This window comes from Camelus ferus, chromosome 7 (assembly GCF_009834535.1).
Source record: "Camelus ferus isolate YT-003-E chromosome 7, BCGSAC_Cfer_1.0, whole genome shotgun sequence".
NCBI classification, from domain to species: Eukaryota; Metazoa; Chordata; class Mammalia; order Artiodactyla; family Camelidae; genus Camelus; species Camelus ferus.
The window spans coordinates 1,348,734-1,361,507 of NC_045702.1; the positions used below are offsets into that span (position 1 = coordinate 1,348,734).

The following is a 12,774-nucleotide window of genomic DNA, read 5'->3' on the forward strand; positions in this document are numbered from 1 at the left end:
GTGAATAATTGAAACTCCGTCTTAAGGTACTTGAAAGATTAAATGGGTTTGACAACCCCCTGCAGCCTGGTCTCTTACCTCCCGTTCATAAAAGCTAAATGCCGTTGGCCTGCGAGAGGCAGCAGCCCCCGGGGCTGGTGTCGGGTGTGAGGTCAGGAGCGGCGACCTGGGATCGGGGGTCTTGGCTCATGCAACATTCATGAACTCGTCTGCCCACGCATCCCAGGGGCCCGAGCGTGGGCCGGGTCAGGCAGGGCTGGGGACCGGCTGTGACTGTGTAACTAACCAAGGTGACGTCAGGTTGTCAGCTGTTCACTTCTTTGGGCTCCGGAAGCCTCATCTGGAAAAGAAGTGGCTTGGAAGTAAGGCTTCCGGGTAAAGCCGAGGCCGCTCAGCCATTAGAATGCAGATCAGCAACAATCCCTTTTTAGTGCGAGTGTTTCCCACACGTGGCCCGAGCCGTGCACGCACTCTTCCTTACTCGTCGGAAATTCAGACGTGACAGAGCCCGGAGCTTCCCTGTGCCGTGCCCGGCAGCCCTGAGGGAGGAGGGGAGTTCTCTGCACGTGATCACAAGGACTGAAGAATTAGCACCCCTTCCCTGCAGGGGCAGGTCCAGCCCTGATTTGACAAAAGCAGCAGCTGAAACACTTATGATGAAGGGAGGGGATGGGGGGGTCCCTGTGGGTGGCTCCCAAGAACCCCGCCCTGAGCCCCTCCGGGGGTGTCGGCTGCAAAGGCCTTTGACCCACCCGTCAGGCGCGAAGGTGCATTTTACAGCCAGTGACGCTGGGTCCAGAGGGGTGAGGGGCTGAAAAAAGACAAATTTAAACCCCCACCAAGACAATGTAGGCAGTGATACCAAAGAATCCAAGGCCCTGTGGCCTCAGGTCCTAGTCCCAGCCCCTCTGCCCTGGGTGGGCACCCCCAGCTGGGCGGCACGCACTGGCCGAGTTCCAGCGGGGCCAGGACAGGGAGACCCCACAGCCCAGGGTGGGGGGCAGGGTGGGACCCAGGCTCCCCTTGTGTGCTCCGTGCTCACGCGGGGAGTCTGTCCGATGACAGCAGGCTCCCCTGGGTCACCTGGGCCTGGGAGCAGGAGGGAGGGGGACGGAGGGGGTGCCCACGGGCAGCAGGACATGGCCTCTTCTTTCTGAAAATACATTAGAAAGGAGGTAAGTGTGTCCAAACTTTAGGAGAAGTCCAGCCTCTCATACAGGCCTGTCAAGACCACCCCTCCACTTTCCCAGGAGCAGGATTCTGCTGTGGTCACCCGGAGTCAGCTGGGACGGGCAGAGGGGGGCCTGGGAGGGGTTCATCCCTGCTGCCTCCCCAGAGCCTGGCTCCGCAGGGAGCAGGTGTGAGTTACCTGTGTGTGCGCGTGTGGTGTCATGTGAGCGCCTGGGTCCTGTGTGCTGTGTGCACCCCCAGCGCCCCCTGCCGGCCACATCGGGCACCGCGGCGCATGGGCCCAGGCCGGGCGGCTTGGCTTGGTGGGGGACGGGGAGGCCTCCTGTCTCCTGGGCCCCCAGGGGGCTGCTGGAACCTGCCCGCAAGGACCAGGGCAACAAATGTGACTCACACAACTAACCATCCAGAAACTAGGACCAGTGAAGGGACGGCCTCGTTGGCCAGGAGCGAGGTCGCCCGAGCCCTGAGGACCACGCAGGCTCCTTCCAGGCCCGCCAGGGCCGCCACACAGTTTGAAGCAAACTTGATTGTTTCGTTTTATTTATTTGATCTTATTCTTTCCAGCTTTAAGTAGCTATGGTTGACAAGAATCGTTATCTATTTAAGTTGTATGCTGTGTTTTTTTTTTGAAGGCGTACAGCGTGATGATTTGATACCCGTGCACCTGTGCGATGGTTCCCGCAGTCGGGCTGCTAAACACAGACAGCCCCTCGTAGTTTTTTGTGTGTGTGTGTGTGTGTGTGTGTGTGTGTGTGTGTGTGTGTGTGTTGAGAATGCTTAAGACCCACTAGTCTGTTAAAAATCCAAGTATTAACTACAGCTTCCACGTTGTTCACCAGGTCGTCAGAAAGTACTCATTTTAGTCTGTGCCCTTTGACCAAATCCTTCCCCCGCTCCTGTGCGTCCCCCTCTCAGATGCCACAGGCAAGCGAGATCGTACAGCGTTTGTCTGCCTGCCTGAATTCCAGTCAGCATAATGCCCTCCCTGCGGTCATACATGGCAGCGTTTCCTTCTTTTTATGGTTGAATAATACTCCGCTGTGTATATATTCACAGTTCCTTTACCCAGTCCTCTGTTTGGGGACATTCAGGTTGTTCCCAGGCCCTGAGTGTTGTGACCAGTGCTGCAGTGACTGTGCGGGTGCAGGTGTCTCTGGGAGGCCCTGACCTCAGTTCCTCTGTATAAATACCCAGAAGTGGGACTGCCCGTGGTCCTGACTGCTCGAGCAACCTCCACGCTTCCGCACGGCGGCTGCACCAACAGCGCACGGGGCTCCCCTTTCTCCACACCCTCCCCAACGCTGGTTATTCTAGTCTTTCTGATGGTGGCCTTCCCGACTGGTGAGGGGGGTCTCACCGTGGCTTGGATCTGCAGGTCCCTGACGGTTAGAGATGCTGAGCAGCTTGTGATGTACCTGGCGCCACCTCCGTCTTCTTTGGAAAAGCCTATCCAGGCCCTTGTCCACTTTTCAACCTGTTTGGTTTGGCTGCTTCTTTCTGCTGTTGAGTTGCACGGGTTCCTATGCATTGTGGACAGTAGCCCCTCATCAGATGTGTGGTTTGCACGGATCTCCTCCGTCAGGCCGCCTTCTCACCGTGTGATGGCTCCTCTGCTGCGCACGTGCGCTGTGGTCTGACGAAGCCCCACCCATTTTTTTCTTTGGTTGCCTGTCCTTTTGGTGTCATGTCCAAAAACAATCCTTTTATTATTATTTATCAACAACGGATGTTTGGGTTCTACCTGCCTTCGGTTACTGTGAGTCACAGGCTTTGCGTGGACCTGTCCCGTCTCCCGGGGACAAGCCTGGAGGCTGGAAGCGCGCGCTCACGTGCCGAAGCTCTGAGGAGCCAAGGCGGTGGACGGTAAACCTCATTTCAAGCTTTTACCGAAAGCCTGGCTTTACGGCCGGCCGCTTTATCAGCCACCTCAGGGTGAAGGCACAGGTGAGACGGCCCCGTTGACCCCGTGATGGACGCGAGTCCCGCGACAAGTCACTCACCCCCAGATGTGGCCAGTGGTGGGATCGCCCAGGGAACCTGGGACAATACGTGGAGTCACTCCCAGGGCCAGCGGGGAGGCCCTGCCTGTCACGTGCTGGTCACACAGACTCGCAGACTCGCTCCCACCAGCTGGAGCCCGTTCGCCATCCAGGAATGGACAGGCGGCGGCCTAGCGAGGAAGCTGCACTGGGGAGGGCAGGAAGGCCCCTCGCACTGGATCTGCAGGCGCCAAAAGGTAGGGCTGCAGAACCAAGTGCCCGGGCACCGGGGCGGGCGGCTGGCAGCGGCAGGTGGACTGGTCACCACAGGTGCAGAGGGTTTCTGACCTGGGCCCGATGGGCCAGAACCTGGAAGCTTGTCAAGGCATTAACTTGGGCAGCAAGAGCCAACTTCAGAGGAAAACCCACCCATCCGACAGTTACTGAGCACCTACTGTGTGCTAGGCGCCACCCTAGGAGCTCGGTACAGCAGCTGCCTAAACAAAGTCCTGCCCCAGTGAATCTCGCAGTCCAGGGGCGGAGACACAAAACACCAAGTGCGTGAAATGCAGCCTGCATCAGACAGGAGCAGCGCCCCCGAGAAAGTGGCAGTGGGGGCCAGTGACGAGCCTACCAGGGTGGAAGGGAGGTGACCCCCAGCACAGCCGCACCTGAAGAAAACAAGGGAGCAAGTCCGCTGAGCGTCGTGAGGAGCGGCTTCCAAGGGCTGGGAGTGAGCCAAGGCCTGAGGCTGGGGAAGGAAGCGAGCGGGGCGCGGCCGACTGCGCAGAGCTCCCGCCCTCCACCCCTCGTCCTGCGGGCCCTGGGAAGCTCTGCCCGGAGGCGGGGAAGGGACTGACGGGCCCAGGCCGAAGGTGGGGGAGGACAGGGGTGTGGAGGACACCCGGAGGCCACTGCAAGTCCAGGAAGATGGCTTGGGACTGGGAGTCGGCTGGCTCTGCTGCGTTCTAGGCGGGGCTGCAAGGTTTTCATTGGGCGCAGGGGTCAAGGAAGAGCCAGTGGTTTGGGGCCGGCAGTCTTGGCCTCGGGGGGTTTGGGGTGCTGACTCGAAGGCCAAAGGCAGAGCTCAGGTTTGGGCAATTCCTGCTGGAGACACAGGCCCCACGTCTGCACTGCAGTCCCCAGGGTGGATGCTGCCTGTGTGCCCGCAGCGGGTGCAGGGGGTGCAGGCGGTGCCTGGCCTTGCCCCTCCTCCAGGAAGCCCACACGGGTTGGAACACTGTGCCGACCACTCGGGAAATTCTGAGCCTCTGAGAAGTTCTCGCGGTTATCTGATGGCCTGGGATGCTTTTAAAACACGGACTCACGAACCCCTCCCCCAGAGAAGGGGCCACCTCCAGGCAGGCTTGGGAAGCTCCAGGCCACATGGCAATGGCTGAGCGAGGCGGCGGCGTTTCCAGCTTCCAATTAATGGACACATCTTCAGACCAGATGCAGTGGGTTGGAAGTGAGGCCCACGCCCCGAGTCCCAGAGCTGTGAGTGTGACCTGACTCGGAGAGAGGGTCTCTGCGGGTGTCATCACCCTGAGGCCCTTGAGGTGCAGTCACTGGGGGGGGGGGGGCAGGACTGTGGCCCCTGACCCCGGGGTCAGGCCCCCGGCCCCAGGACTGACAGTAAACATGCTCCACTCGCCCCACCTGTGTGACCCTGTCGCAGCGGCCGCGGGACATCTGGGTGGAACCCTCTCCGGGCAGCAGTGGCATCTTACCTCCCTGCCTCCGACTCCCGGGTCCAGCCGGCCGGGCCTGGCGCGGGTCCAGGCAGAAGCCGCTGCCGGCACGCTCAGCGACTCACGCGCTGGTCCTCCACCTGGAGGGGCGACGCTGCCACGCGGGGCTGCACCCCTGCCCGGCCCCACCTAGTTCAAGGACCGACTTGGACCCGACTCACCAACAAACCTCAGAAACTCTCCCAGGAAAATCTGGAAAATCTCCACATCAAATTCAAGATTACAAAAAAGCTATCTCCCAGGAAACAGAATCCCTGTCCTGAGCCAGTGACACTGGACATGCCTTTTGTTTTTATTCTGAATGGAGAAAGAAAAAAGGCCACGAGCCTCTGCAGAACTGGGTCAGGTGCGCAGACCTTCAGCTCCGAGTTTCACGTGTAAAGAAGGCGCCTGGTGAGGTCACAGTGAGCTGTCAGTCGCTGCAAACACGGAGACCGGGGACCCGAGGGGAGGCAGGCAGCGAGGACCCGGCCCTCACAGCCCACTGCAGCTGCGCCAGCTGTGCGTTCGGAGCAGGAGTGCGGGGCGGGGGGGTGGGGAGGCTTCAGGGTGACTGTTTCCTGCGTTCGCAGCGGAAGAGGAATGACGCTGTCTGAGGGCAGCGCTGTTATCACTAAGGCCCTGGTCAAAATGTGACGGCTGCAACCCGTGAAATCAAGCCGCTTAAGACGAGGGAAAGGCATGTTTACGGCTCTGAGCACACCTTCACAACACGCCTGTGAGGCCCCAGAACAGCTCCCCACTCTCCGAGGGCAGGGTGTTCCCAGCACAGCTTTCCTAAGCTGAAAAGGCATAAAGGGAAGAAGCAGTTACCTGGGGACCCGTCTCGCTCACAGGGCACAGAATAAACGGAGGTGAAGCACAGGTGCGCAGGGACACGGTCGCAGCTGGGGGCTTGGTGTGGTCCTGGGGAACGCGTGGTCCCGGGCGGGCGCTGCCCTGCAACGCTCGGAAAACGCACTGGGCTGAATGAGATTTTTGCTTTTTTTCTGTAAACTTGAAAGTCCTCTTCGGATTTCTTTCGGTGAGTGAACACAGGTTGTTCTAACGTGGCCTTTACTCGTGGGGGAGACCTGTATCTGGATCATCTCCATTTCACAGATACACAAGTTGAGGCACAAAGTATTCAGAGTCAAGAACTCGCAGGATTTTCTGCAGGCAGAGCCCCCGGGTGGCCCGTGACGCGCCGAGGCCTAGAGGAGCCTCTGGTCTGGGCTGCCTCGGGCCTCCCAGCTCTCACCCAACCTGCCCACCTGGACCTGCCGGTCACCTGGCCTCTTGAGGGCACCAGCTCTGGCCACCACGGCAGGGCCAGGAAGAATCCTCCAGAAGCCAAGAACAAGCCCAGAGACTCACCGCCGTTCGTTTGGGGAATGCAGATAACTCCCCCACATCAAATCCCAGGGACTCTGCTGCCTGGTGTGGGACAGACCACCATGCTGCTGTCACACGACCTGGAGGAGATGAATCTCAAAGAGGTGACTGTAAGAGACCAGCTAAATCCAGCGTGGCTAGCTTACCTCAGGCTCCTGTGGATTTTTTTTACTCTATTCGCATTATTATATGTGTTTAGCTTTTATCTTCCTATAAAGTATAAAGCATCTTGGACCTCAGATTATGCCCAGCTCAGCAGTCCGCCCTGCGGGAAGTGTCCCCGGGCAGCTAGTCCCAGCGAGCCCTGCCCGAGCGCCAAGCCCAGGAGCCTCACAGCTCCGTGCGCGCGTCTGTCCGGGGCGCCTCTCTGGCTCCCGCAGGCTCCCCGGTGCCCAGAGCCGGGCCGCACACCCCGCACCCCCCGCACCCCCAGCCAGGGAGCGGCCAGCACTGCAGCAGCGCCACCACGGCCTGAGCACCAGGTGTGACGACACCGCCCCAGTGAGCTCTCCCGGGACACCAGGCAAGTCTATTTGCTGACAGCAGGTCCTGTGAAGTATCTGGAACCACCTTCCCTGGCTTGAGCACAAACTTAGCAGCAACAAGCAGAAAGTGGGGTAGGACAAAGGCAAACAAGACAATGGAGACGGGAATCTTCCTTCAGGTGCAATTTTTCTCAGTAATGTAATGCTAAGCCCAACGAGAGCTGGCCAGGTCGCCCGGCAGGGTGACAGTCGCTCCGGGGAGCCCAGGCTCCCAGCAGAGCACGTGCTGCCACAGCCCCACCGTCCTGGGGCCGCCTCTCCCGGTGCCTTTTGGACGACAGGCACCGCGGTCGAGCACGTGACCTTGAACAACGGGCTGTCGTCGCCCTGTACTAACCGATGACCGCCGGACACCTGTGATGGTACTTGGACGTGGCGCTTTTGCTAGGGCAGAACGGAGCGAACCGCAATGATCTGGGGTGGGACTCCACACAAACTTGGGGGAAAAAATTTAATGCAAATACGCAGCCACTGGAACATACAAATAAATAAGTAAGCAAGCTCAGAACAGCTGAGGGAAAAAACCCCAGAGACGCGTAACCGCCCATTTCTCTTCAGTCCCAGATACTCCATTTTCAAAATACCGTAACTAAAACACATAAATCACCTAATGAGTAAGAAAGATACAAAACATCCAACATGAAACAGCCCCAAATAAAAACAAAACCAAGGACAAGCCCTAACCGTTTTATTTCTGTGTATCAAGACCACAAACAGCATTTAGACACTTAATTTATTATTCAAATTAAGAAATTACACACTTTGTTTTGATAATGGTCATTGTCTTCAAAGTGTCATTTGGCTCCCCATTTAAAAGTGTATTGCTAATTCTGTCAACGCGACGGCCAGCCCCAGAGCCCCCGTGACAGCGAACACCAGCCGTGGAGGAGAGGCGGCGGGCGAGACACCTCCGGCCCCCCGGCAGCAGCAAAGGGCCACTCTGCTCTCACAGGCGACGTCTGCAACGCTCTCCGCTTTCAGAGGCCAAAACCACCCAGCAACAAGTCAGGTCCTGATAAAGTGCCGTATCTCGGGGGGGGGGGGCACCAGCGCGCCCCCCACTGGTCTGGGGCCGGCCCGCTCGTCCTGCACAGCAGCACCGGGGCTGGAGGGGAGCGGAGGAGGCAGGAGCACAAGTCACCCCCACACCCGGGAAGACGGCCGCTGCAGCCCAGGCGAGGGTGTGCGAGCCGCACTTTGGTTCAAGTGACTTGAGACCGTGCCGTGGGGTCTCCTCCCCCCGAGCCATCACTCACGTGGGTCACACACGCCGCAGGAACTGGACGGAGACCCCTCCCCTGAAAGCTCTCCAGGCACAAAGTGGAGACAGAAATGGAGAGAATGAAGCACCCACCTCGCACACACCCACACACAGGAACGTCCAACCATCCCGACGCAGGTCAGTGGCACACGGGGAAGCAAGCAAGCTCGCCCCGTCTGGGGCAGATGGCTTAGGAAACACAAGTAAAATAGCATCACTTTATCTATTTTCCAAACCTAACCACTTTGGGAAAAGGCAGCAGGAAAAAAAAAAAACGCCTTTATAGTTTTAACAATCAGGCTTGTAAACAATTCACCCACGCGAGGAGCAGCGGCCCTGAGAGCAAGCGCCTCCCGTCGGCCCCAGGGTCTCCGCGGGCAGGGCCAGTCTGGGCCCCCAAGCGGCGCCGTCCGTCTCTCAGGAGCCCCCCCGGGGCCGCGCGGCCCAGGGAGGGCCCGGCTCCGTCCGCAAAGCCAAAGCTTCATCTTTGGTTAATTTCACTGAGTTGCCACTAGTCTGCAAACTGTGCTCTTCTGGGCAAAATTACTAAGTGGGCCACATGGCACATAACACGTGTTATTTTAAGGATCTGAAAAGCAACGTCCATCTAAGTAAGTGCGCACAACTTAATCAACCACTGAAAGATGAAGGGGGCTGGGGGGTGGGGCCGGGAGAGCTTCAGAGTCCAGCCCGAGCGCCCCTCGGCCTGGGTGCTGCTCACCGGGTGGGGTGCGGGCGGCTCAGCTCAGCTCGAAGCCAGCGGCGCACTCGATGGCGTAGAGCAGCTTGCTCCGCAGCAGCGCCTCGTCGTGGAACTCGGGCAGCTTCAGCAGGTTCATGCAGGTGCTGGCCGTGGGGAGCCGCTCCAGGTCGGAGCCCCCGTTGTGGATGCAGAAGGCGGGGTACAGCTCCTGAAAGACAGCAGGGCAGGGGCGCGGTCAGTAGGCGTGGCCCCAGAGGAGTTTTTAAGAATCACACAAAACTGGCTGTAAATGGTGAAAAGTGACGGCTGCTGTCACACTTTCCCAAGAGGACACTCGCTTTTTTGTCACACTCAAGGCTGCTCTGGGCGTCCTGAGCACCTGACCGCAGACTGAATGCAGAGATGAGAAGGTATTTTCTCCTCCCTTCACTTAAAAAACAGCAGACGTTACACACACGCCTCTGTGCTGCGACTGCTCGTCACCCGCTAACGCCCACCGCCCTGGGAGACTGCGTGGGGCTCCCCGGACGTGCAGCACAACTTGTAAACAGACACTTCGGTAGTTTCCATCTCCTAAGAACGACTACGCAACAAATAAGCACATGTTATGGCGTGTGGCACCGCGAGCGCGTCTGCAGGCGTCACACGCAGACCAAACATGCGACACCTCCGGAGACGCCGGTCCTCTGAGGCCACAGACGACCAGACAGGCTCTCAGACACGAACCTCAGCAGACACAGGGTGTGACTCACACGCCTCCCTCCCAGAGGAGCCCCACCAGGGCCTCGGCCTGCCGACTCTGGGGCCTGGCGAGCTCACGGCGGAGGCCGGGCTGCTTAAACATCCTCATAGAGAATGGGCCCAGCGCTGGCGCCTGGCGACAGGCGGGAACCAGGAGCCACCGGCGGGGCACGCTTCCTGCTGCTGAGGGCCGTGATGGCAGGACAGAGGCTTCAAATACCAACATGAAGGCCGGTCTCAGCAGCGCTCCCTGCTGACAGTGGGGACTGCCAACACTTCTCCAAGCTCCGCCTGCCCCGGGGGGCCGGCTGACTCTGGGGGGCAGCCTGGCAGGAAGGTGAGGGGCCCACGCACACGAGACCCTGAGCACGGCCTCGACTTCTAGGACCGCATCCCGAGACAACACTCGGGGCCGCGGCTGATGGTTTAGGTACCAGGATGCTCGCTGCATTGTTAGGAGGGAACAGCTGTAAACAACTAACAAAAAAGCAGTAAGCAAAGGAGGTAAACTCACATAATGGGACATTATGGAGTTGACCAAAGATACTTCAAAGGCGATTTAACTTTCAGAAAAGTGATGTTGGTGTGATGCGGAGTGAAAACCGCCGCCTGTAAAGCAACACGACACAGCTGAAGCTACGTTTTAAAATGACGCCTATCTGTCCAAGCCTGCGCCCACACGTGGGCGCAGACGCCCATTCGTGTGAAAGCATGAGGTGGGCAGAATGGGGGAGTGATGGGTATTTTTCCTTCCTTATACGTAACCACAACTCCCAACTTCCTATAACGAGAATGCTCCTCTCGCTGCAAGGAGAAAGCCAGGAGCACACAAAGAAACCCCCTGCTAAGCACCACGGAGGAGGGCAGAGGACAGGACCGAGCAGGGGCCCGACGGGGCCCCCAGCTGGCCGAGCTCCCTGGGCTGGATCTGGCTCCTTCTGCCTGCTGAACTCGGCACGTGACGTGTGACGTGGCAAGACTGGGCACGAGCACAGACCGCGAAACGCTGAATAAAGACACTTAACGGTGCTTCCTGTCAAAGTCTACGCGATCTACGTGCATGCAACACGTGCTCAAAAGCCACTGCCTTTCCTCCCTAATGTAGTTTATATGCTACTTTAAATCTCTCATTAAAATGTCAGAGCAGGAACCAAAAGAAACAGAAAGAACATGTATTACTTATTATTTAGCATTCTAGGTACTCTGGCGGCAAGAATTTCTCACACGTTTGAATGTGCTAAAATAAAAACATCACATTTTTGAACCAGAAAAGGACTTCTGAAGGCAGGTCAGTGAGTGCTGGATACATGACCGGTAAATGGAAAGTCTGAAATACACTTTGCAGTCAAACACCACATTTTACTGTTTCTTTCATGTTAACTGAATTTCCTACTTGGAGTCTTAAAAGTTAAAAAAAAAAATGAAGTTCTGCATTGAAATCCGAATCAAGAGCACTGTCTGTGCACCATTAAACAGAGAGCAACGGGGATTTGCATTCATTCAGTGAGGAACTCAGGGATTCATTATGTGCCTGACGGCGACTTCACCATTTCCTACAGCACTTTAATGATCTTGCTGTCTGTAACAACCACACTCGTTAAACTTTAATCGGCTTTAGAGATGAGCCTCTGCTCCAGTCGCCTGGCAGGAAGGAGTTTCACAACTTGTACGAGCTGCGCTCCTGCCACTGCTACTCACAGGACTCCAGCGAAAAGCCGCCCTGCCCTCTCAAGCCGGAATCCCGTCGGCCCTCCCCCAGGCACGCGGAGCTAACTGGAAAGCATGCGTGTTACAGTGATTTCCCCAAATCCAGAGCCTAATGACACCTGCAAAAGCATCTGCAAACTCCTAATTACATTTCACATTTAACATGCTTTAGGTCATTGAAAAAAATCTAAAATAGGAAGACTGTCTCATGGTCCCCAAAACATACTTTTCACTGTGTGGCGGTAACTCGATTCTGATTACATGGGGATCGTCACCAGGGGACCAGAGGACTGTCACTGCAACTCGGTTTGGGGTCTCAGAGCTACTGGAAGTCCCTCCACTTTTCCCACTCGCTGCCAGAGTCTAGAGCCCACCCCTTCCGGCAAGGCTCCTGGCTCCCACCTCAGCAAACACCCCGCACCACTAACGAGCGAGGAGCCAGCAGAAGTCTCTGCGTCCCCCACTCGGTTTCAACGGACAAGGTGTTCCAAACTTCCCTTTTTGAAACTAGGCGCTTAATTTTATTACTTCTAGCTTTGGTGTGGTTTTGAAACTGTAAGATACTAGAAGCTTCATCTCTTATAATACATGTTACTGATAAAATTGCCCAATCATATCAAAGGCTTAGCATGTAAGAGCTCAGGTCACAGGACTGCTTCCGTCACTGGCCGACGGCGCCTTTCACCAGCCCCCCTTACTGCCGGCGCCGGCCCAGCTCACCTGCGTCCTCCTGCTCCCTCAGATCCGACTTGGCGAGGCTGCCTGACCTCACTACACGCCCAAGAGCAGCCAGAAAGCAGACGTGTTTCTCGCAGGTTGATGGCTGCCCACTTTTCACTAGACTCAGAGGCCAATGTTCATGTTCGGTTTCATGGGCCAGCGCTCAGAACTATGAAGTAGACCCGCCTATTTCTTTGGGAAGAGGGGGATTACCCAGCAAGCCAGGGCACCACCAACCCGTCCTGAGTCACCGTGCTCAGGTGTGGTGCTCTGTACACAGCAGTTTTTTCTGGCCCAGTCTGACCCCTCCTTCTAACAGACGAGCTGATTCTGGGCGCGGTCACTGCTGCCACAGTTCTGCCTGCCCCTGGTTCTGTGTTTTCTACTTTACGACAGCACTTTTGATAGCTGTATTAAGCTACTGATGTCAATTTCTAAGAACATGATAATTGAGGTGTAATTTACACACTGTAAGAATTGCCCATGTAAATGTGCAATTCAAGGAATTTAATAAATTCAGTTTCAGAATGTTGCCCTTTCCCCTAAAGCGCCCTGTTTCTGCCCCAGCCCTGGGCGACCACTGGCCTCATGTCTCTGGGCACCTGCATTTTAAAGACATTTCATGTGCGGGGAGCCACATAATCAGCAGGCTGTGCGCTGTGCACGTCTTCACTCGGCGTAAGGTCTCCAACCTCCACACAGGGCGGAGTGCGTGACAGTAACGCGTTCCTTTCATTTCTGAATGTACCCCACTGTGGGGACCCACTTCCAGCGGGGGACAGCTGGCTGACTGTCTCTGGCC

The 12,774-nt window shown here is 57.1% G+C and overlaps 1 protein-coding gene across 2 annotated transcripts in view; it reads right to left on the bottom strand.

Moving 5' to 3' along the window:
* Window positions 1-7,277: 7,277 nt before the first annotated feature.
* Window positions 7,278-12,774, bottom strand: part of UBE3C (ubiquitin protein ligase E3C) — a 100,402-nt gene continuing 94,905 nt past the window's right edge. For both annotated transcript variants that reach the window (XM_032482976.1, XM_032482975.1), the window contains exon 23: window positions 7,278-9,012. In XM_032482976.1, the coding sequence (XP_032338867.1) occupies window positions 8,842-9,012 (171 nt within the window). In that variant the 3' untranslated portion in view covers window positions 7,278-8,841. The remainder of the gene's footprint in view (window positions 9,013-12,774) is intronic.